A 24,006-nucleotide genomic window follows, 5' to 3' on the forward strand; every position below is an offset into this window, starting at 1 on the left:
CTGGTCTCTGAATGAATACATACTGATTAAAATCTCCGGGGCTAAAATTAACAGGATCTATCGTTTCATCAGACCTTTCAAGTACTGTCTCACATTTAATCTCACTTTATTCCCCACATGCTCCATTTGCCTGCCTTTCATCTTCTTGACATTCACATGCTAATTATCACCGGAACATGGACCACATATACTGTACTCTCTGCCATAGACCCATTTCCTGAGTGACACCCTGTAGAGAGTGCCGTTAGCTGTGGTGCCAACAGTAGTGTAAAGTATAACTTGTAGCCTACATTTACTTAATGTACCTTTGTACAATATTGAGTATTTGTACTTGATTTGAATATTTCCCATTTTCAATAATTTTACTTCTACTCCACCACTGGCTGCGGTTTACACTGCAGAAATGACGGCGGCGCTTTCTACAGGGAAGCGCTCAGGAAATCGATCTATACGCTAGGGCATTCACGAATAGTGATTTTTAGTATTCGAATTATTCAACCTCAAAGTATTCGAATAGTAGAATATTCGACAGGACTCGCCAAACTGTCAAATATTCAGTAAGCAAGAGGCGAACATTGTGAAAATAGGTGATCTACATGCTCACATGTGAGCATGTAGATCGGCTATTTTCACAATATTTATCTGCGGAACAGAGTCACATATTTGTAATACCTACAATTCCAAGTGCTTGTCAGGGTGTCCCCAGTTCAAATATGTTTATTTTGTAGGTCACGGCCTAAAAAGGTTTGAGAACCCCTCGTATAGAGCATTAACAAATTCATCCACCAGGGGCATTGATTAAAAAAAAAAAAAAAGAAAAAAGCAAATATTCGACTTTGGTGAACAATGTCGAATAGTGACTTTGATATTCGAATATTCAAATATTTGGTGAATGCTCTACTATACGCCAGAACACTGTTGATTTCGTCAACTAAAACTATGACACACACTATTCACTGACGAATACGAAATAAGAACTACATAAAAACTAAGCTATGATGACTAAAACTATATGACTAAATATACTGACAATTTCGCCAACAAATAAAAACTAGGCTGAAATGTTAGGGAAGGACTAGTGGAGAAGAGATCCGGTAGAACTAAAAGACAAGTCATTTTATGTTTGGTTGTGCTCGGGTGTTGCACTCTACAAGCTCACAATGTGTCATATTATGAGCTTGTAGATCTGCTATTTGCAGCATGCGAACCAAGTGTAGAATCTGCCATTACGTCGCCAAAGTACATTTGAGTCGACGCAATCTACTGTAGTCTAAAACTAGACTAAAACTAAAAACATTTCATGTGACTAAAGCTAAATCAAAAGCGCATATTTGAACATCTGCATTTTATTGTTATATTTAGCTGTAAATCTTGCTGTTTTTTGTTTCCTTTCAGGTATGATGTGGACTCCAAAAGCCCAGACCTATCCAAACATGTGAGTGGATGTGACTTTCTCCATTGATCCTATATAAGCCACAGATAAATCAGACCTGCAGACCAGTCCTCTCTGCACAAACCTAGTCTTGCATAGCCAGACGTACAGAGAACTCAACCATCTCAAGTGGTGGAAAGTAATTAAGTACTTTTACTCAAGTTCTGTACTTAAGTCCAATTTTGAGGTATCTGCTTTCCAATTTCCAATACTTTTACTTCTACTCCACTACTGTACATCTCAGAGACAGATATTGAGTGTGAGTGTGAGGGTGACCTGCTGACCCCCCAACCCCCCCCTCCTGTGTGTGTGTGTGTGTGTGTGTGTGTGCGCGCGCGCGCGTGTGTGTGTGAGAGCCATACTTGCTCACCCAGGCCGCCACTGGTATTGCAGTTTGCTCAGGCTACATACAGACACGGCCGGCCGCATACACACACGGCCACGTATAGGAGACGGTGTGACCACCGCTAAAAAATGTAGTGCTTTTTTCCACCACTGATAAAGTAGCTGCTATAGAACAGCAGAGAAAACATCCAGCAACCCCATAAAGCAGGGGTCTTCAACGTTGTTCAGCCCGAGGACCCTTTATCTGTGAGAGAGAGATGAAGTAGGGACCCCCACTACATATTGTTCACGTGGTCAAATGTCACCAGACGTAAACAGATCTCTGATCTCCTGGCCACGTGAGTCAATCGCCGCACAAATCTAACAAATCTGCAAGCAAATTAACAGGTCATTTGAACAACTTCAGTTTATGGCATAATTATGATTGATTAATTATCATAGTGAAATGCTCGGAGACTGGCTTCATTCTCTTTATCCGTGGCATGCATGGTGATGATGGTGATTTGCATGCATGCTGTGCTGTCACCATGAAGGTCTAATAATGCAAGCCTGGTTCTGGGTTACGATTTCTATGCTATGACAAAGAAGACTGTCTAGACATGATGCGCACATCCCAAACCCAGCGTTGGGCAGGTGCCGAGCGACCATCGGTGCAGGAACATTAAAAAATGATTGTAGAAATAAATGACAAAATGATTGCACACTGTTCATCAGACGCAGTCTGATCAAGAACGCGTGGCTCGAAAAATGTCACCGGTTTTCTTTTTTTGGGGTGCTATAAAACACTTCACATCGTTGGAGCCCTACAGTGTGCCAGCGTTTTATTATTATTTCTATTATATATATATATATATATATATCCCATGTTCCTGCATTTTCTACTGTACTGTAGCAAAGTATCCAAATACAAAACAAGAACAAATGTCTGCAAAGTTTGGTTTTCGATTCAACAGCATCTTTGCTTTGCACTTTTCAAATGAGATTTATACCGTTGTCTAGTCGAGCCATAAAGATACAATATGAAATATTTACTGGTATGTTTTTTTGTTCGTTTTTTTGCTCATAATTGCCGGTGTCAGCTGTAATGTATGAGGAGGCATCGTGGAATAATTTGCGGCGTTCTCATGTAGAATACTTTAGATCAGTGGTTCTCAAACATTTGTCATGTCAAGCACCCCAAAATGATACATATGAGACCACAAATCTCCATTGGAATTAGATTTTTGTGCCAGGAAAAGCTATAAGAGAAGATTATTTTTGTTGGATTAGATTGAGTACACTGTCTATACTGTAGGTGGGGAGATAACAGTGTAGAGAGCAATATTCTCAGTGGAATGAATACATTATAGCCTGAATAACCCTGAATAACCCTCCCACATTAAAGGGTTAGTTCTGATTTTTGGACAGAAAGCTGTAGGAAATTCTTGCCATTAATATAGTGGTTGCAAAGGTATTAATTGGTTGCCAGAGTCCCGTGGTCAGTGTTCTGGTCTGTTTGAAGAATATGAAGTAGTTCTGGTGATTTGGCGGGGGCCACTCATTAATAGATTATTAATCCACAAAACTAGTGTTGATGTATTTCTATGATATATTGCTACTTTCGTTCTCATCAGCTGACTGCAGAGCGCCTTGTTTTGGGGGAGTACGCTGCAGCGGCGCAGTGATACTGGACACAAGAAAATAGTACCATGTGACAGAGGGGTCAAAGTTGAACGAAAGAAAAAATAGCGCTATTTTTTTTTTTAAGATTTGTTTTGGGGCTTTTTTTTATGCCTTTATTGACAGGACAGTAGACTGACAGGAAATGGGGAGAGAGATGGGGAATGACATGTGGCAAAGGTCGTCTGGATCGGGAGTCGAACCGGCGACGCCAGCAGGCATCAAAGCCTAGTATGTGGTATGCGCCTTGACCACCAGGCCAGCGGGCGCCCCCAAGTAGAGCTATTTGAATGCCACTAGTTTTGTGGATTCGTCTATTTTTAATGAGTGCCCCCCCGCCAAATCACCGGAACTACTTCCATAGGACTCTGACCATAGGACTCTGGCAACTAATTAACCCAAAAATCTGAACTGAACCTTTAAGGACCCCTGGGTGTCCCTGCGGAACCCATTTTGAGAACCACTGGATTATATCATCCAATGCTTTTAACCACTGGTTTCCATACAACCCTAAACACCTATTTTCTTTAAGCAAATATATCTAATTGTGATGGGAACTATGGGAACAAAAAGCATTGAGGAAATCATTTTGTTCACAAAATAATCAATATAATAGATTATTTTATGTATTTGGATACGAAGGGCTTGCATTATTCTGTCACCTTAACTTTAATCTGCACCCAAGTCTCCTTGTAGTTATTGCTTGCTTGTCTCTTTGCACTCATTCTTTTGTTTTATTAGTCCTATTGTAAGAGTTCTTGGTATTGGGGTGTTGTTGTTGTCTTTTTTGGTATATTATGTTGTTGTTTTTGTTGTTGTTGTTTGTTGTTGTTGTTGTTCACTGTTGTTGCTCCGGCTGCCTGCCTGCCCGCCCCACCCCCCGTCTGGAAGCCCGCCGAACTCAACGTACGTGCCAGGATTTGCCTCATACTTCTACCAGTGTTTGTCTGACTGCTGTCTATGTGCCCCCTCTATAGCTCTGGGTGGGGTTGCACCACCTCACACTAAGTTCAAACGTAGCCTAGTTGTAACGTAAATGGCTTCTAAGTCAAGACTTACGCATTACTAACATTTCAGCTGTTGCACCACTCTAACGTATCTCTAAGTAACTACTAAATATTTACACCAGCCTTTGGGCAGCACTAAGTCCTTACTAAGTAACCTATCTCTATGGGAGTAGAGCAACTACACTACTAACGAGGCAGACAGCATTATATCGGCTATTTAATTAATTCAACAATGAAACGACCCATCTGTTTAAAACATACATTAAGCCCTATTACATTTCGGCCATTTGAAAATATCCGATCTACAAGCTCACAATGTGTCTGCTATTAATAGAGTATTTCTATATTGCAGGATTGATACTTTTTTAATTCATTTGTGTACTTTTTCAACCACTGCATATAGCCGTGGCAGACATACAGCACAACAGTGACTTGAACGGTGCTCTTCTCCCTCCAAATATGTGCTGCCCTGCGTTACTTCACAACGGGGCAAAATGTATGAGGGGCCAAAATAATTTGTGATACAATCCGTGTGGGATGCGGTCGCCATGAGCACGTGTATCAATATGACTTTGTGTACATGCCAGTGGAGAGACGGAGCTCTGTCTGTTGACAAAAGACGATATAAGCTTTACTTCCTTACTAGAAACAGTTAGTTTGCATTGGATTCGGGAGCTATGACGTCATTTAATGCGACTACACTTTACTTTAGGAACAGTCTACGCATTACTAGTTATTAGTTACGTTATGCCTTAAGCAGTCGTGGTGCAACACCTGTTGGTAACTCACTTAGTTACAAACTAACTAGTAAGCCTCTATAAGGACTTTACTCCCTAACTTAGGGCAGAACTTACGTTCTGGTGGTGCAACCTGCCCCTAGTGTTAAGGGACTAACGAGCCCTTTTGCTCACCTCACACCCACGGTAGCCCAGGGCTGCGCAACATTTGCGCAACATTGTCTGTAGTAAAACAAAATATACTTTCGCCAGTACTCACCAAAACAAAGACGAAAGGTTTTCAGATGTAGAAAGCCTACTTTGCTTAGTGGAACTCGGAGACCCCACCTCACTGTCTAAAATACACTTTGTCCAGGAAAGAAAATATTTCACCGGAAAAAACAACAACAACCAAAAAGAAGAAAACAAGTATTTACTCCACGGCGTCCTCTACAGATAGAAAAATTCCAGATTTTGCCTTCCGGTGAAATATTTTCTTTTCTTTTCAAAAAGTGTATTTTAGACGTGAGAGTGTTCCCATCAGAGACAGTAGGCTTTCAACTCCCTAACGCCGCCTTTGATTTGTTGAGTAGCGAAAGCGAGAGTTGCTGCGCAGCCTGGGGTGTGAGCACAGGAAGGGTACCGTTATTACGACGTTCGATAGTTCGTCGTTACATTCGTCCGACACTGGTGGATGCTAACCTGGTGAAATGCTAACCTGCTGATGCTGGTGAATGCTAACCTGGTGAATGCTATTATGCCTAAACCTAAAACTAACCCTTACCCTTACCTCAGTAAAACTATGCCTAAAACCTACAGTAACCCTAACCCTTAGTCGGACTAATGGGACGTCGAAATATCGAGATCTCACCGTGAGCGCAAGGGTTCGAAAGTCCCATAGCTTCCAGAGCTACGTATGCCCCCCGCAAATTCACAACCATTCTCTGAAGAAGGATAATGGCTTTATTACAAACAAACAAACAAACAAACAAACAAACAAACAAACAAACAAACACACAGCTCCAAAATCTCAATTGGTAATCAAACGCTTTCAAGGGTTTTTGAAGAACAGCATGACAATGAGAGGCAAGGCCAATTTGTTTAGCAAGGGAATTCAGTTTAACTAGGGAATTCAGCGTGCTTGACACAGAAACACTAAACAAAGGAAACGCTATGAAAGGACATTTGAATTCAGTAAATGGAAGGACAAAAAGTTAAACTGGATAAGTTTGAATTAATGTCAAAACGTGATGCAAAAATGTGCCTTTTGAAGCTGTAATCCGGAACTTCTTTTTGATGAATAACACCCGAACGCAAACAAACATAAAACGACTGGCCTTTTAGTTAGCTCGCTAACATTTTAGTCTAGTTTTTATATGTTGATGAAATTATTATATTTTCCGTTCAGTCCTGTCTAATTTGTCATGGATTCACACTCTTGGAAGAGCCCCGGGTTCGATTCCTGGGCAGGACTTGACATTTACAGATTGCAGCTTTGTTAAAAAAATCAAAAAATAAATCCAGAATTAGAATGAGGCTGTTTTTTTAGAAGAGCAGTTGACTAAAAGGGCATTGCAGAGCAGGGATCCCACTTCAAACTAAAACAGACTGCACCTGTTAATGGATTATTGAGTGTCTTCTCCCTCTCTCCACCCTGGATACAAATCCTTTATAGGCAGCCGTTCCCCAACGGCTGCCTATCAGTGGGTCGTGGCCCACTGATGGGACATGAGTATATTGCAAGTTGGACCCCCAAATAATTAAGTGGGTGGGCTGCGGACAGATTTTCAAGTGGGCCCCCAAGTATCCAGAAATGGCTGCGAACCTCTGCCTTTTCCCCCCATCGCCTTAATGTGATATAAGTCAGTCCTCAAACCAAGGTCCATTATTTATGGGGCATTTGAACCACTGACCACCATGATGAGATCTAGCCTCTCAGACTCAAAACGTAGAATATGTTGTTATTGTTGGATAAGATTGTGTCCACAATTCCATGCTGTATGTATTGATTTGGTACCATAGGAGAGATAACAGGCAAAACCTTGATCAACATAACAAATCTTCTACGTTCTCTATGTGTAGACTTGTAAATTAAGGAATGCAGGTGACAATATTATTGAACTCTTGAGAGCGTGAAATGAAACCAAATGGACCAATACGGGTCCATTTGGTTTCATTTCACACTCTCAAGGGTTATAGCATAAGGGTCCATTTGGTTACCAACTCTCCATCATTTAGCTAGGGACCACCTGGAACACCCTGAAGGACCACCGGTGGTCCCCGGACCACTGGTTTAGAGCAACTGGAATTGGGCCAAACTCCCCGTTTGTTCCATCTGTCAGTGTTCATTTTGACGGCATCTACAAGCCTGATCTACAAGCTCACAACACGGTCTGCGACACGTTGTAAGCGTGTAGATTGGGCAGGCCTGCAGTATTTCACCTTACCCGAAGTGGGGCCACTGTCTCAATTGCGGTTGTGAATTTGTAGGAATAGTCTCTATTCCAGCGAAGCCGGTTTGCCCCTTGGTTTAAGCAGGCCCTGTAGGTTCGCGTAGTATGTTCAGTGGGTCTCATTCATGAAGCGTGTGTGTACATTTGATACTAAAGTGCATACAGCGCTGTAAGTTCATTCCACATGCATATAGTCTGATTCATTCATTTATTCATTATTTTGACCTGAATCTGTTCATTATAGGCTATACACCAACACCCACGTCTGCTCTGAGTCTGAGGCACTCGTAGGTGGCAGAATCATGGGTGGCTTTTAATCGAAAGCCTTTCTATTCCTCATGCTAAATCAATTGCAACAGCGCCAAACCTCAAAGGAAATGTTAATGTGCCCGACGTTTGTCAAAACATGAAAAGAAAAGGAAAAAAACGATGTCTGGTCATGTTTTGAAGTGAGGATGCATAACTGGGCTTGAGGCAAGTTCAAACCGATTTTTATTTATTCATCAGTTGACGCATTTAGAGCTGAATATATATTACACGCCCTTTCATGAATGAGACATTGGTCTGTACATAGCAAACCTACACTAAGCTTGAAATCCTGACGTCACTCCGTTATCTCCTGCGTCATGGAAGTATTCTTTCTATTCATTGTAAATATCTTAGCATTGCGTTAAATTAGAACTGTGTCCAAAAAATAAACGAAACAGACCAGCGATTCTGTCAGGTTTTTTGTCAAAGGAACCAGGTCAATGTTTTCTTCCTGCTTCGCCTTAAAGAAATGTCATCTCTATCACCCTGTCAGTGTTTCTCAAACCATTTTTGTATCACAGACCAATTTTCGGTTTCCAAAACTTTGCAATAAAAATATTATTTCTTAAGAATTTCTAGAGCTTGTAGATCATCTGTTTTCACTATTTTAGAGATTGAGCTTAAATGGTAACCAATGTTTTTGCCACCCCCTATGTCTTATTGAAATTATGCCTCTGCAGGAATGATCCTCCTAATCCATATTCCTTGCCCCCATTCATTCAACTGATTCTTCTTACCTTTGCTTCCTACCTTATATCCTACCTGGCTTCCAGGACTTCTTGGGCCAGGTGTTCTGCACTCTGGGGGAGATCGTGGGTTCACCGGCCAGCCGCCTGGAGAAGCCATTAGGGTGAGTACTGAGTATATCATTTAAACCATCTCACTTTTCGTCTCTGTTGTTGTTTTCCACTGTAGTGCCCAAACTGTGGAACGAGCTTCCACCCCACGATAGAGCAAACCCTGCCTGTGTTTAAATCACATTTGAAAACTAACCTTTACTCCTTGGTGTTCGAAAGTCCAGACTGAGAGTTGTTGTTTCCACCATGCAATGTGTCTACATGTTTTCCTGTATATCGTGTTGTTTGCTTTTGGTATTTTACCATTTATTTTTTACAGAGTGTACAGCACGTTAGTTCAACACTGTTGTTTTAAATGTGCTCTATAAATAAAGTGGATTGGATTGAACATCGCAGGTCTACAAGCTCACAATGCAACATGTTGTGAGCTTGTAGATCTGCTATTTAGAGGTAGGCCAGGGCATCAATTTAAGGAAAATGTATAAATGTCGAAATACAAGGTTTTTATCCTGACTGTTGGACAGACTCGCCCTCCAATATTGTTGAGCAGTTATTGGTCAGAAGCAGCCCTGGTGCCCATATCATGCATGCATCATGCAGGCCATGCACTTTGTGCCTGCCTGGTTAAGTATAGGTGCAGGACATGCAGTACATGCACACTCGGTGCAAGCAGCATAAAAATGAAAGCAGAGTGTGTTGGTTCACCAGCCATGCTGCAGCCTCTGAAAATACTCATGGTTCCACAAACTCTACACCAGGGTTCCCCAATTAGTTTTCCCCAAGGGCCGAATTATGTCTAGGGTACCAAGCCGAGGGCCACAACATTGCAGGGGGCGACGGCGGCGTTCCTGCTACTCCAGCGACAGTTCAGATATCATCGTTGTCGGGTGAAAATCTTGTATGTCCAAAACCGTTCGTTTTGAATTTATAATTTTTAAAATTATTTAAACTAGTGAAAACAGCCGATCTACAAGCATACAACGCCTCGTGGTGCGAGGCGTTGTGTGCTTGTAGATCTGCTGTTTTCACTACTTTTGTGCGACGGCCTTGTATTATTTGCGAAAGAACGTACAAATTTGGAGATACGAGATTTCCAGCCGACAACGACGATATACTAGTATTGTTGCTGCTCTTATACAACCATTATTACTGGGGTTGGTGTGGGCAAGACAGTAGCGGCCCGCGGGCCGCCTATTGGGGAACCCTGCTCTACACGGTTCTGACTGTGTGGTGCTGTGGGTTACACATGAAGGTGTGTTGTGATCCAGAACATGGGGCTGTTTGTCATCCAGCCATGCAGTGCCTGGGTAGCTCAGTCGGTAGAGCTCTCGCCTCTGTACCGCAAGGTCATGGGTTCGATTCCGGGCACCGCCAACTCAGCGTATGAGTAGCACGGCTTGTCGTGCGGCAAGTACTGGGAGCTGATGGTAGGTGTGGCGCTCCACCTCAGCAGTCCATCTCCCAGGGGTCTAGCGCATTGTAACGGGGACAGACTCCCGCGTGTTACAGGCTGTTACCGACAATAAGCCACTCCCGACCTACTTGCTTACTTACTTGCATGCATTTGCATGAGTTTTTCCGACTGTCACCGGTTGCGGAGCTGTAGTTTGACCTGTGGTAGAAGGAACGGTGCTGAGGTGTGAAGGAAAGTAAGGGCCCGCTTCAAATATCTCCGCCTCGTTTTGTGAACGAGTCGTTTGCCTGGAGGGAGCTGTTATGAATCAGATGCTAATGGGTGTTGACGGCTAGGGTACGGAGGGGAAGCGGTGAAAAGGAAAAAGGTCAAAATAGGGCTTGCTCGCACGCACACGCGCGCACGCACGCGCACGCACGCCCGCCCGCCCGCACGCACGCACGCACGCACGCACGCACGCACGCACGCACGCACGCACGCACGCACGCACGCACGCACGCACGCACACACACACACACACACACACACACACACACACACACTGAACTCTTTCACACTATAAACATAGAGCTATCTACAGTATCTCTCTCTCTCTCTCTCTCTCTCTCAGCTCTCTCTCTCTCTCTCTCTCTGCTACACCTACAATATACCACACATTTCTTAGTAGTGAGAAATGAGTGGGGTGCGGTGAAGTGAGGTAACTGTAAAATGAAATTGAGGGAGCGGTGCGGTGTGGTGCATGTGGGGACAGAGGCTGAGAAGTGAGGAGGAGAATGGCACAGTGAGGGCACAAGAGGAGAGACAGTCAATAGCATGGACGTTCTAGACAGGAGACATGAAGAGACAGTCTAATCGAAGGATTAACAGGGGGAGAGAGAGAGAGAGAGAGAGAGAGAGAGAGAGAGAGAGAGAGAGAGAGAGAGAGAGAGAGAGAGAGAGAGAGACACACCTGACAGTTGTTTCCGAACAGATAATTATTGTAATTAAAGCAAAGGGCAGATCACTGTGCAAAATTACCCAAATCACCTCTCTCAGTCTCCGCTTGCGCGTGAGCACTAAATGCAGCATGAAGGGGCGACATGGTGTCAGGAGCCTTTTGTGCATCCATCAAGGCTGGTACAAGGCAGCCGTAATTCAGATGATGTCTAAAGCAAAATGTGTTTATTCTGCAGGATGAGAACAGAACGTACTGTCTTGTCTTCTAATGTGATTCTTATTGTATGCCGTTATGTTGCTTAGAATGGCTTTATTTTGAATGATAGAAGTGCCATTATATTAAAAGCTCCTCTTAGAGAAGAGGTTACCGTGACATTAGTGTGAGTTTAGGTGATTGATAAAAAAAGAAAAAGAAAACAGCTGTGTGGGCCTGCATATACAGCATTTGAGAGTGCATCATCTTAATTTCTGTGTCCAGTTTTGATGTTGTTCAACTTACCTTCTACGTACCTTCACCCGGAGGCAATGCTATAAGTTATAATTCATTTGGAAGCTATAATTTCATTTTGTAGTGACAATGTCATCATTTATGCATAAATAAAATAATAGGTTAATGTTAAAAAGGGAGTTAATAGTTATTTTGTATCGAAATAATGTTTGTATTTACAAGCTACATGACTCATTGATTGATCATTAAATCGAGGCTCACGAACGCTTTGGAGATTTTCAATTGAGTGGTGGCCTTGAAACCAGAAAAGGTTGAGAACCACTGGTTTAGAAGAGGAGTCTTTCAGCCTGTGTCCCATGGGATGGGCTGGTGTTATCACTGCAGAGTGTGTACGGTATATTTGTACATTACCATTTGCACTTTAATTTAGGCATTTAGCACACACTCAGAGTAAGTGGCGCGAACCCTAGTCAACAAGTATCAAGTTCAAGCAAAGAACATTTGTCCAACAGTGCAGGTGTTCATCAACCTAGCATCTGTCTAAATGGCAACTGGCATCTATCTAACAAGTACTTATACAAATGAATAGAGTTTTAGGGGTTGAGGTGGAGTCTGAAGAGGCGAGTTTTCAGACCTGTCACCAGGGGCGCTGGAACTCCCAAATCCCAAGGGGAGCTGAGCCTGGAGGAGTTCGAAAAATTCACGTTTTTTATCCGGTTTTGGGTTATTTTTATTACGGTTTCGGGTGCTTATTCCCCGCACAACGGTGTAACAAGGAGCTATATAGTTACTAGTTATTTTAGCACACAGTGCAACACACAGCACGCTTGCACACACACAGTCACTCACGCACACACTACAAAATCGGGTATTATTTTTGTAACAGTTTTCTACTGTTTTTTATTCCCCATATACAACGGTGTTAGTTTGCAACAATGAGATGGTGTGCCATCAAAGCGGGATTTAAATTTGACTTCCCTTCTGACCGGAAGTGGCAAGGTGACCATGTGATTAGGTCACCATGTGATAATCAAATACCTTTTTTCCAACATATTTTATTCCCCAAAGTCAAATACATTATTGTTTTAATATAGCTCTGTGTGTGTGTGTGTGTGTATATATAGGCTTATTAAAAAAAAATAAGCTGCAGCTCCACCAGGGGAGCTGCAGCTCCCTCAGCACCCCACTTCCAGCGCCCCTGCCTGTCACAGTAGGTAATTGAGGAATGAGTCTGCAGTCCTGAGAGGAAGAGGGAGAGGAGTCTAGTTTGTTTGTTATAAATGGAAGTACTTTTTGCAAACTGTTAAGAAAGTATTCAATCACCTGCACAAGAAGCATTTCTGCAGTCGGTAGCGGGTTTGATTCCCACCGGGGGCGTTGGGGGGGGCGTGTTCTCTCCTCTGTGGCATCAGCCTATATAGGTACCCTCACAAAAACATCCAGTAATCCTGGTCTCTATACTGCCTCCCCCTGGCCAGCCGGGGCGCCTGATGGAGGGGAAAGGAACTGGTTGGTTCCTTCCACGCGTTACGTCCTACCGGGGAAACTCCCCCCTGTCAGGTGATAAGAAGCGGCCTCCTCATACCTGATGGTATGTTTGTCATTTCTTCAACCATGTCACTTCAACCATTCCATATCCTGGATGTTTTTCACGAAGCATTTCTGCCTTCTCTAGTGCCATTTATCCCTCGCTATATATCAGAGGATGACACGGGAGTGGATTTTCACTCCTGTCCCATCCCACTCCCGCAGAAATAATCCTGTCTCGTCACACTCAAAATGACTCCCGCTCCCATATATAATATATATATATATATATATATATATATATATATTAGACTTGATTTGACTGTGCTATTTGACTTCCTTCCTGTTATTTGACTTCCTTCCTGTTATTTGACTTGTTCTGTGTTACTTTCTTCCCCATTCTAACCCTTCCTGTAACTGCAAATGTTGAGAGCTCGCACACAAAAAACTATTAGAGCGGATTCACTTCCCTGACTCCCATCCATGAAGGTCTTGCCATTTCTCTCCTGAACTCTCTGACACCAAAGAATTGCTTTGACACATTTCAGGAGATAACTTAACTAGATTTCTCTTTTTTTTTTTTTTAGAAACAATTGGCTATACTGTATGGCGTTGTTCAGAATTGACATGCCGTGTCATATACAGTACCAGTTGAACTTTGTGAACTCTGAAATAAGATGTTAGGGAGGAATGCGGTATAGGCTACGCTGCTTGACTTGGCCGTTTGCACATCTTTCCCTCAGGGCTGTACTGTACCAGAGAAGTACTGTATACGCAGTAAAATCCTCGTGTCAATATAACTCTGAGTGTGTGCAATTGTTACCGAATGGACCCGTGAGGGTCCATTCGGTAACAATTGTACGCTCTCTGAGTTACAAATGGATAAATGAACACTGAGGATTTCACTGTGTATAACGGAAGAAGATGCTCTAGAGGGTTTGCACTGTCAGGATTCATAATGACCTGACCTCAGGGCTGAATACTAGACACATGTGTGTGTTCATGCAAAGCCTTGCAATGGAAGGCAAGGATATGTTTACCCCCACAGCGCTTCTGTTCCGCTGGTAAAAAAAAAAGTCCACTTGTACTTACCGGAGCTGTGAGGAAAGACTCTCTGTACATTGGCTGTAACCTAAAGGAAAATGTTGTAACTTACACACACACACACACACACACACACACACACACACACACACACACACACACACACACACACACACACACACACACACACACACACACACACACGCATATACACACGCATATACACACATGCATGCACATACACACAGGTGACTAATTGTATGATTAGCTCTAAAACCAAACATCTCAGCCATGAAAAGTCCCTCAGGGGGACCAGAAAAACTTCCCCATATACTGTAAGTCACGTTTGCCTGATTTCACTATCCTTGAGCACACACACACACACACACACGCACGCACGCACGCACGCACGCACGCACGCACGCACGCACACACACACACACACACACCCTGCTGTATGTCCTTGTCTGAGGGACTGAGGCTTTGTGCCTGTCTGCTGGACATGCTGTAATGAGCCACCCTGTGCCACTGGGACACCCCCACATGTCCTATGTGCACCACTCACATTTAATTTAACCACCCACTCTGTAAGGCTCTCCCCATGGAGTCGCCACGACTGGTTTCAGTCATATTTGCATTCCATTGAAACCAGCATGTCCTCTATGAAAGCACTAAAAATATAACGTGTTCCTTCCACACGCTATGTCCAACCCTGTCAGGTGATAAGAATTGGCTTGTCACTCCTCATGCACTGATGGAAGCATGAGCTCAGCTCGGGGCTCTTTCCAGGTTGGCAGAGGGAGAGCAGAGCCCAGGATTACAGCTTAGGCAATTGGCACTGGGTGAAAAATGGGTTAGAAAATCGTGGAATAAAAATGTTAATAAAAAAAAAAGATGAGAGCATTTGAAGTGGTCAAAGTAGCTAATCATATTCAGAAGCATCTTGCTTAAAACCCTAATGGTCTAGTTCAATTGCTGATTTTTATTGACCATTCAACCCAAGCTTTGGAGAGAGTAATCAAGGTCCAGAATATCAAGCATCATGCCTACTGCACCAGTGACTCATTCAGGGCAGCTCTAACTTATTAACAGAGGTGGAAAAAGTACTCACATTTTGTAATTTTGTAAGTATCAATACTGCACTGTAGATGTACTTCGTTCCAAGTAAATGTCCAGAATTCAAAATGTATTTGCGGGTTAGGCTAACCTTAAACCTAACCCTAACCCTAACCGTTGTGGGGACCTACTATTTATATATATATATATATATATATATATATATATATATATACATATAGCCTAAGCATAGTACGGACTTATGTATTTATGCTCTGAAAGAAGCACTGGAGACCTATAGAAGGCAGGGCTCTACTATGCTTGTGGGATTTATTGACGCGTCCAGAGCTTTTGATTGTATCCATCATTTTAAGCTTTTTAATAAGCTCAAGCTTAGGGGTGTACCTAGCAGCTTAATACGCATCTTAGTTTATTGGTATTCCAACCAGAAAATGCAAGTAAAATGGGGAAGCACCTTATCCACCCCCTTTCAGGTGGGTAATGGGGTTCGCCAGGGGGGGATTTTAAGCCCCGCCCTTTTTAATTTATATATGGACGACCTGTCTGAACAGCTGGGAGGGTGCAGCACAGGTTGTATGATTGGTGAAACCCTTTTAAATCATTTCATGTACGCTGATGACCTAACTATACTCTCCCCTAGTAGCAGTGGGTTCCAACAGCTGCTTAATATCTGTACTAACTATGGTATCGAATTTGATATTAAGTATAATGCTAAGAAGAGCATGGTTCTGATATGTAGAACAAAGGATGACCTGGAAATCAAGTTTCCTGCCTTTTTTCTGTCGGGTCAAACAATGTGTGTGTCAAAAAGTACAAAATATCTTGGGCACATTATTACAGACACCTTAGAGGATGATGAGGATATGTACAGACAGAGGAGAATGCTATATGTACAAGCAAATATGTTGGTTCGTAAATTTCACCATTGTACTACTGATGTTAAGGTTAACCTGTTTAGAGCTTACTGCACCCCTTTATATACAGCCCCTATGTGGGTGAAGTATAAGAAAGAGAGCTTAAGGAAGCTGCAAGTAGCCTACAATGACTGCCTACGCATTTTGTTAAAGAAACCCAGGAGCACAAGGGCCAGTGAGCTCTTTGTTTCTTTAGGTCTTACCACCTTCATGGCTCTATTAAGGAACCTTACTTTTAAGTTCATGTGCAGACTGGATCGTTCCTTAAATGGATTAATTGGACTGATGTCAGACCCTGGACGTAGCTCTGTCCGGTACATGTCTACTCTAAGAGGACACTGGCATGAGTGCCTTTTTTGACTCCGGTGGGGCTAGGGAAATGTACTGTTTCTGTTTTTATTATGTTTGTAATGTAAATGTATTGTTTTTCTACCCTGTGGGCCCTGAGCCTGTAATAACGTTTATATATTTTGTCCCCACACTGAGAGAGGGCGAGATCATTTAGCGACCTACAACCGGGTCGCAACGCGGTCGGTAGTTTTCAGCGACCGGGTCGCAAAAGCTACCGACCGGGCCGGTAAATCACCGACCGTGCCGCTAAATCGACTTACCGGGTCGCTAAATCGACCGACCGGGACGCTAAAGCCACCGACCGGGAGGCTAAATCCATCAACCGGGTCGCTAAATCGACCGACCGGGACGCTAAAGGCACCGACCGGGACGCTAAATCCATCGACCGGGTCGCTAAATCCACCGACCGGGACGCTAAAACCACCGACCGGGTAGGTAAATCCACAGACCGGGGTCGCTTTTCCACCGACCGGGCTACTAACCCTAACCCTAACCCTAACCCTAAACTTAACCTCAGTAACCATACCTCAGTAACTAACCTGCCGACGCAACCTACCGACCGAGTCGCGAAATCACCGACCGTGCCGCTAAAGCGACCGACCGGATTGCTAAATCTACCGACCGGGGCGCAAAATCTTCCGACCGTGTCGCTAGATCTACCAACCGGGTCGCTAAATCTACCGACCTAAAACTGCAGCCCGGTCGGTAGATTTAGCGACCTGGTCGGTCGATTTAGCGGCGCGGTCGTTGATTTACCGGCCCGGTCGGTTGATTTAGCGACCCGGTTGCTGAAAACTACCGACCACGTTGCGACCCGATTGTAGGTCGCTAAATGATCTCGCTCCTACTGCCCACACTGTCAGAGGTCCCCTGCAGGTGACTGTGTGAACATGCGTTTAGTCCCCATAAGTATAGCTAGACAAACTCACACACACACACACACACACACACACACACACACACACACACACACACACACACACACACACACACACACACACACACACACACACACAGTAATTGATTTGATTAGATTTACTCCAGACACTAAATTGCGTACCAAAGAAAAAGCCTCAATGTGTGGTTTTGTCTCGCACGCCCACTTTGTTTTTTTTTCCCCCTAGCAAATTGCATTGATTTTAATCATCCTGAAATGAGTGGTGGTTTAATTAGCAAGGCGGCCGGCCACTGTGTTCTCCTTGCTGGAACTACCATACGGTAGAAACAAAAGAGAGAGAAAAGCAAATGAGAGAGGAGAGGAGCCGTTTATTGTTTGTGTGTAAGAGACAGACAGACAGACAGACAGACAGACAGACAGACAGACAGACAGACAGGCATACATGCTTGCTTGCTTACTTGCTTATGGGCAGTCCATCGTATCCGATGATGACTTCTACTTCTTCTCTTGGTGAGTTCTGAGGTTACTGTGAAGTCCAATTTAAGAGCCATGGTCCATGGCAGTGAGGGCATTAAGTAGTCAGTGTTAGTTGTGATTTTGGCTGCAGTGAGCAACTTTCTCCCAAGTCCAGCTTGGCAAAAGTTGCCTCCAGGCTGAAAAGGAACTCCGCGGCAGAGCTCTCTGTATTCCACACCTCTTGAGTGTTGTCTTGAGCTGGTCCTTGTATATCTCCGCTTTTGATCTCCTGCAGATCGCTGGCCGTGACATAGCTGACCACACAGCAGTTGGCCTGGAAGCATGTACTCTGGCATCCTGATGGTGTGGACAACCTGTCACAGTCGGTACTGGAGAAATATGGCCTCTGTGCTCTTGGTACCACCAGTCCAGGACTTCTGTATGTGTGTGTGTGTGTGTGTGTGTGTGTGTGTGTGTGTGTGTGTGTGTGTGTGTGTGTGTGTGTGTGTGTGTGTGTGTGTGTGTGTGTGTGTGTGTGTGTGTGTGTGTGTGTGTGTGTGTGTGTGTGTGTGTGTGCGTGCGTGCGTGCGTGCGTGCGTGTGCTTGTGTTTGTGTCTGTGTGGTACACGATCACGCCAGGTTAGCCCAATGGAATGCGCTGGAGACATTTAACGTGAAAGTTCTCCAGCTTGATGGTCGTGGCGACGATACAGGGCCCAAGCTGTAGAAGTAGAGTGGAGACACAGATGGCTTGGCCTACCAACCAACCGAGGCTGAGGCCGACCGTATCCGATGTTGAGCACATCACTGCCCACACTCCAAAACAAGCTGGAATTGTTGGTGTAGTGCCAACAGACTAGAGCAGCAAGCTAACGGATAAAGGTTGGAAGGGATTATAATGAGCATGGGGAACGGGAAATGTGAATGTCAACATTCTCGGGCGAATGTGTGGGAATCTCTCTTGCAAAAGAAAAAACACAAATGAGCTTAGTTTAAGCCCAACTTTATTGCTCCTGGGTGATAACTGGGCACGTTTCCCAGAATAATTGCCTGATGATATTAATGATGTGTATAAAAAAGATAAGCATAAAACCTAGAGATTATATTATGAATGATACTGGATCCGTGGGATTTTCCATTATAATTAATTGTTATCTAGTGTAAAAGTTAACGGGTACAGTAGGTGATGTTCAAACTTTTCTGACCTTTTGAATCTATGAGGGGACGGGAGGGGAGATAGAGCTGATCAGGCAAGGAGAATTCAGTTGTCATAGCAACATCCACAATAAAACACGGGACAGGTGCGAGCAGAGATACAGCTTTGCTTAAAAATAGTTTTAAAATAAATAACAAAATATACAGAATACCAGATGGCCATTTGCACTTGAACTGGCTGTGATTTACATATTGTATCAACTATTAATAGATCTAAATATCAATGTAGGCGAAGCATCAATCTATTTGAGAACGATATGAGGCTTAGAGACAACATTTTTTGGGAGAATGGAGCGTATTTTTGCAGAAACTCGCAAATGGTAAGAAACCATTCCATTCCCATTGAAAAGCAGAATCTACCTTCATAGGTAGATTTAACTTCAAAGTCAGAGAAGGTCATGAAAATAGCAGCTGATCTGCAAATCCCCTGAAAATCTACTGTCTTGCCATTGGCAGGTTTTTAAATGGCACATCTGTGTTATAGTATGTATGATACCAGAGTCCAGAGCAGGGGTCGACATGTCGGCTTGTGCTGGACATTTTCCTCAAGCAAAATCTTTGCCACGGACATACAAAATGAGTGGTCAATAATATTAACATAAATACCAGACACGATGGAAAACACATGCTGTGTTTTTAAAGAGGGAGAGTGGTTAGTTCTCATCCCTTAGCACTTTATTTTATTGTATTAATACAGTAAGTAAGAAAGCTGAGAGGGAAGGCGTAGATGGAGCAATTTGTAACCCACGTTAAAAAATGCTGTAAACGTCAAGTGTATTGTAATTGTTAATATTTCCATGGCCATTGGCCATCTCTGTGCTTTTGTCTACGTTCTACTTCACTTTCTTCACTTTATAAATTGAACTGATGGCTTTGAACTTTTCAAAGCATTTAAAGACAGTCAGAGACTGCGAGAAGAACTGTTATTAATATCTAAGCTTAAGAAACTCTGGCTGAGCTCAGAAAGACTTTTCCAGGCCAAGTCATTATAGGCATGTTCTGTATCTGTTTGGTACCTGGTTTAATAAGGTTTGAATACCCGTGTAGCAGTGTCTTTATTAGAGTGTTAATGTCAATGGGTATTTGGGAAACCTTATCCTGTTAACTAAATTAAAATCATGCATGGGAGCCACTTTTGGGGGAATGGTTCTCGGCAGTGGCGTTTCTGATAGACAGAGACAGAAGTATTGGAGACTGGCAGCCACTATACTGGTTCTATTTCTTTTATTATATATTTTTTTAATCATAGTCTTGCCACGGACATGTGTGTCTGTGTATATGGACACATTGATGATCCCTATAGCCTGTCTATGAGCGGGTGTCTAATATCTTGTGCTGGATGGGGATCCATGAGTCTGTGACTGAAGGTGCTCATCATCATCATCTTCCTCGTTATCTGTTACTTACTGGTTCAGAGAGTAGTAGTAGTGTAATCCCCATCAGTGGTTCTAGTACAATGGTTCCCATTGTTTCCTACATTTTGTTTTTAATTATTATTTCAAAACATTTTCAAAAAACATTCCCCAAAAAGCTAAGATTTTCATGACCCATCTAAAATATGATTATTGGTCACGGTCTGAAAAGGTTGAGAACCACTGTGCTACGGAATGGCGGCTCTGGGCCATTCTGTCCACTTTTGGCCTTAACGTTCCCCGCAGGCTTATTCCTCTCTGAGAGTGCAAGGCTGTTATCAGAGGTTATCCCCACAAACACTCACATAGAGCCTGTCCGTCACCAGACAGCATGTCCTGTACGTCCATCTCTGCTCCCACTTGTAACATCTTACTGCGCACTCTCTACAATAAATGTGTTTGAACCCAGGGACGTGCTGGCCATTGGGAAAAGCTGGACAACTCCCGAACGGCCGGTTAATTCCCGGACGGTCCAGGCCGGCCATTAGGAAAAAAATAAAAATAAAATGTCGGCCTTCGTTCCATTTTGGGGGCTGGGCGGCCAACAAAGTAAATCGTCACTGTCGGGCAGAAACCTTGTATCTCCCAAGTTTAAAATGTATACATTCTTTCGCAAAGAGAGAGATCTCTCTCTATAATAGCGCGCAATGAGGGCCTCTCCAACTCTTTTTCCCGGGCTGAATCAGGGGCCCAGCATGTCCCTGTTTGAACCTGCATCTGCCTGTGCGTACCTGAGTGTCGGATGGAAAACCCCAGACACTTCCTCTCTCTGCACAGGGAGAAAAGGCCAAAGGGCCGGCTTAGTAGAGCTGTGAATGTGATTCTTCCTTCCTTCCTGAATCACTTCTGTCATAGACTTCAATGGCGTGGAGAGCTACTATAGGGCAGAGTGGTGTTGTTGAGAGACGAGGAGGACAACTCCTCCACGTTGAAGAGTAATGATCTCATGAGCTTGTCTGGCCTCAGGGCCTGCGGCACTTATTCACTATAATGTAATCAACCAAACGCACACACGCATGCACGCCGTGCGGGTGCGCGCCTCCATTTGGATGCATTTGTATACACTCTCTCAAGTCAAACGGATGAATCGGTTTTCCCCCACACTGGTGCTATTGACGCTTGTTTGTGCTTGTTTCATTGTATGCTACTGTTTGTTTTTATTGCGTAGTTTTGCTCTTTGTTTTGAACCTGGACAGCACTTTGGTTGACTTGTCATGTTAAATGTGCTTTATAAATAAAGTTGGAGTGGAGTTGAGTTAACCTGACTGCGCCAGATGATAGCAGCAGTGCGTTTGCCTGGCTGCATACCGCTCTGCTTAACTATCATCTGGGACTGCTCCGGCAGACCCGATGTAAGGGCCATTTTTTCAAATTCTTTAGCAGGTGATTGGATGGGGCCGTCTCTCTATCACAGTCTGGGAGTGCCAACTCCAACCACTCATATTGGCTTGTCTGCATGACGTTACACCCAGAATCCTCCTGGGTTTCCACGTGGTCTGCAATCAGACTCTATTGGCTCAGAGCCGCTCAGAGCCCGCCCGTAGCTGCCTCTGATTGGTCCGGCCCGGGACTTTACGAGTGTTATCAACTCTCACCGAGAGATCTCAGATGGTAAAGTAGGGCGGTACGCACTACTGCCACCATCTGGCGAAAGTCAGGTTAGAGTTGAGTTGAGATGATTTAAAACTGATGATCTGCCTGTGTAGGACCAGTATAGCAGGGGAAAGGAGAGCTGTAGCCAAGATTTGATCTTCATTAAGCTGAAATGTGCAAAATATTCCTCTTGAAATCCCATGTGGAAGTTCTCAAAGGGAAAATAAACCTCCTCAGCACCCCGACTAGAGTATACGGTGCATAATTATTTCAAGAAATTATGTAATGCGTTTAGATTCAAAGGCTGGCCTGAGGCCACTTTTGTCCTATAAAATATTTCTGAGACGCCTTCAGAAATATTCAAATATTGCATGTCCTCGATTGCCTTATCCCCGTCTCCTTCATCCAATAAGTGGATATTCAGAAATGGATTTGTGATTAACACACACATTCATGCACACACAGCACTTACAGTGGTGGACAGTAACGAAGTAACCTTTTTCCTTTTTTGACTATAGCCTATCTTTTGACTCCACTACATTTGTTGGAAGGGGGGGAAAAAGTACTTATGAATTATGAATGAACCACTTGAAACCACTGAAATGTTCTGGAGAATCTCTTAATTATTTTGGAAAATGTCAAAATATTATTACAGCAATGCAAAGATATGAAAATTTGACTTTGTACTTTTGAAAACTTTTGAGTACATAAGCAGTTTGGTTATTTGGTTGAATTTGACAGAAAAACTTTCACTTTTAGTGGAGTAATATTTTTTATGTAATATTCAGAATATTTAGTCAGTTAAATGTATTCCCTTCACATCTACGTTATATACAAATGACATTCTGCACATAATTCTACATTTATTCAAACTCCTAAATTTCATAGAAACTTGAAATTTACGGTCGCAATAATTACTACAAAGTAGTCAAGTAATAATAATTACTACAAAGTAGTCAAGTAATAATAATTACTACAAAGTAGTCAAATTGGTAACTTAAAGGAGCTATAGTCAACTTTTTCATTGTAGGTGTACATCCTAGTCTACAGACTAGGATGTAAACAAAGTACGGGCCCTGTAAATGTAAACAAAGGGCCAAAATGATTATTTTATCATTATTTTACGCTTTTTGTGGTCATTTTTTAATTGAAACACATATATGAAGCTTATTTTTTTATAAAATATTTTCGAAACATTATTTTTATTTCAGCATCCGTTTTTCAAGAAAAAGTTGACTATAGCTCCTTTAAGTTTTCAAATAATTGTAGTGGGGTAAAACGTATAATATTTGCCTCTGAGATGTAGTGGAGTAGGAGTAAAGTACTGAAAATTGGAAATACTTCAAAAATACCTAAAAAAAAAAACTCAAAAAGTACAGTACTTGAGAACATGTTACTTGGTGACACCACTGAGTGTCAGTAGCATGATGATACTGTAACATCACGAACTGCTGCAAGATACTGTATCATTCATTATCGGTAGACTACTACATCATGACATTAATTAAGATTAATTAAGAGAGAGAGAGAGAGAGAGAGAAAGAGAGAGAGAGAGAGAGAGAGAGAGAGAGAGAGAGAGAGAGAGAGAGAGAGAGGCATTTTTCATCTAAACATCAAACACTCTCTCTCTCTCTCTCTCTCTCTCTCTCTCTCTCTCTCTCTCTCTCTCTCTCTCTTATATTTTTCCACTGCTACAGTCCTCTGTAGCCATGGGCCCATGTTTTATTAAAGAGAATACCGTCCTCTTGCCATTTGTATGTAGGCCTACACAGCAACACGATAATATAAAAAATAAATGAACTAAATTTGGACGCTCCTTGTGGGTAAAGATGTCATTATTTTCCCCATGCAGGATTCAAATCCAACGTGAAAGAATCAAAGAGAATATCTTTCTGTTTGTAACAAACCTCTGTCGCTTTATGAGTAACTCAAAAATAATGATGTTGATTGAATCAAGGCAGTTGCTAGAAGGATGCAGCTACGCAGCCATTGTGTTGTTGATT

General features: G+C 43.0%; 1 protein-coding gene across 1 annotated transcript in view; it reads left to right on the top strand.

Moving 5' to 3' along the window:
• The window catches only part of LOC308286996 (copine-5-like), a gene marked incomplete at both ends in the record, with an annotated part of 112,973 nt that extends 94,463 nt beyond the window's left edge, over positions 1-18,510 (top strand). Inside the window, 3 exons of the mRNA XM_080728117.1 lie at positions 1,396-1,435; positions 8,695-8,771; positions 18,423-18,510. Coding sequence (XP_080584243.1) covers positions 1,396-1,435; positions 8,695-8,771; positions 18,423-18,510 — 205 coding nt within the window. The remainder of the gene's footprint in view (positions 1-1,395; positions 1,436-8,694; positions 8,772-18,422) is intronic.
• Positions 18,511-24,006: the final 5,496 nt, after the last annotated feature.

Source organism: Nannobrachium achirus (assembly GCF_963921795.1).
Source record: "Nannobrachium achirus genome assembly, chromosome: 6".
In the NCBI taxonomy this organism is placed as follows: domain Eukaryota; kingdom Metazoa; phylum Chordata; class Actinopteri; order Myctophiformes; family Myctophidae; genus Nannobrachium; species Nannobrachium achirus.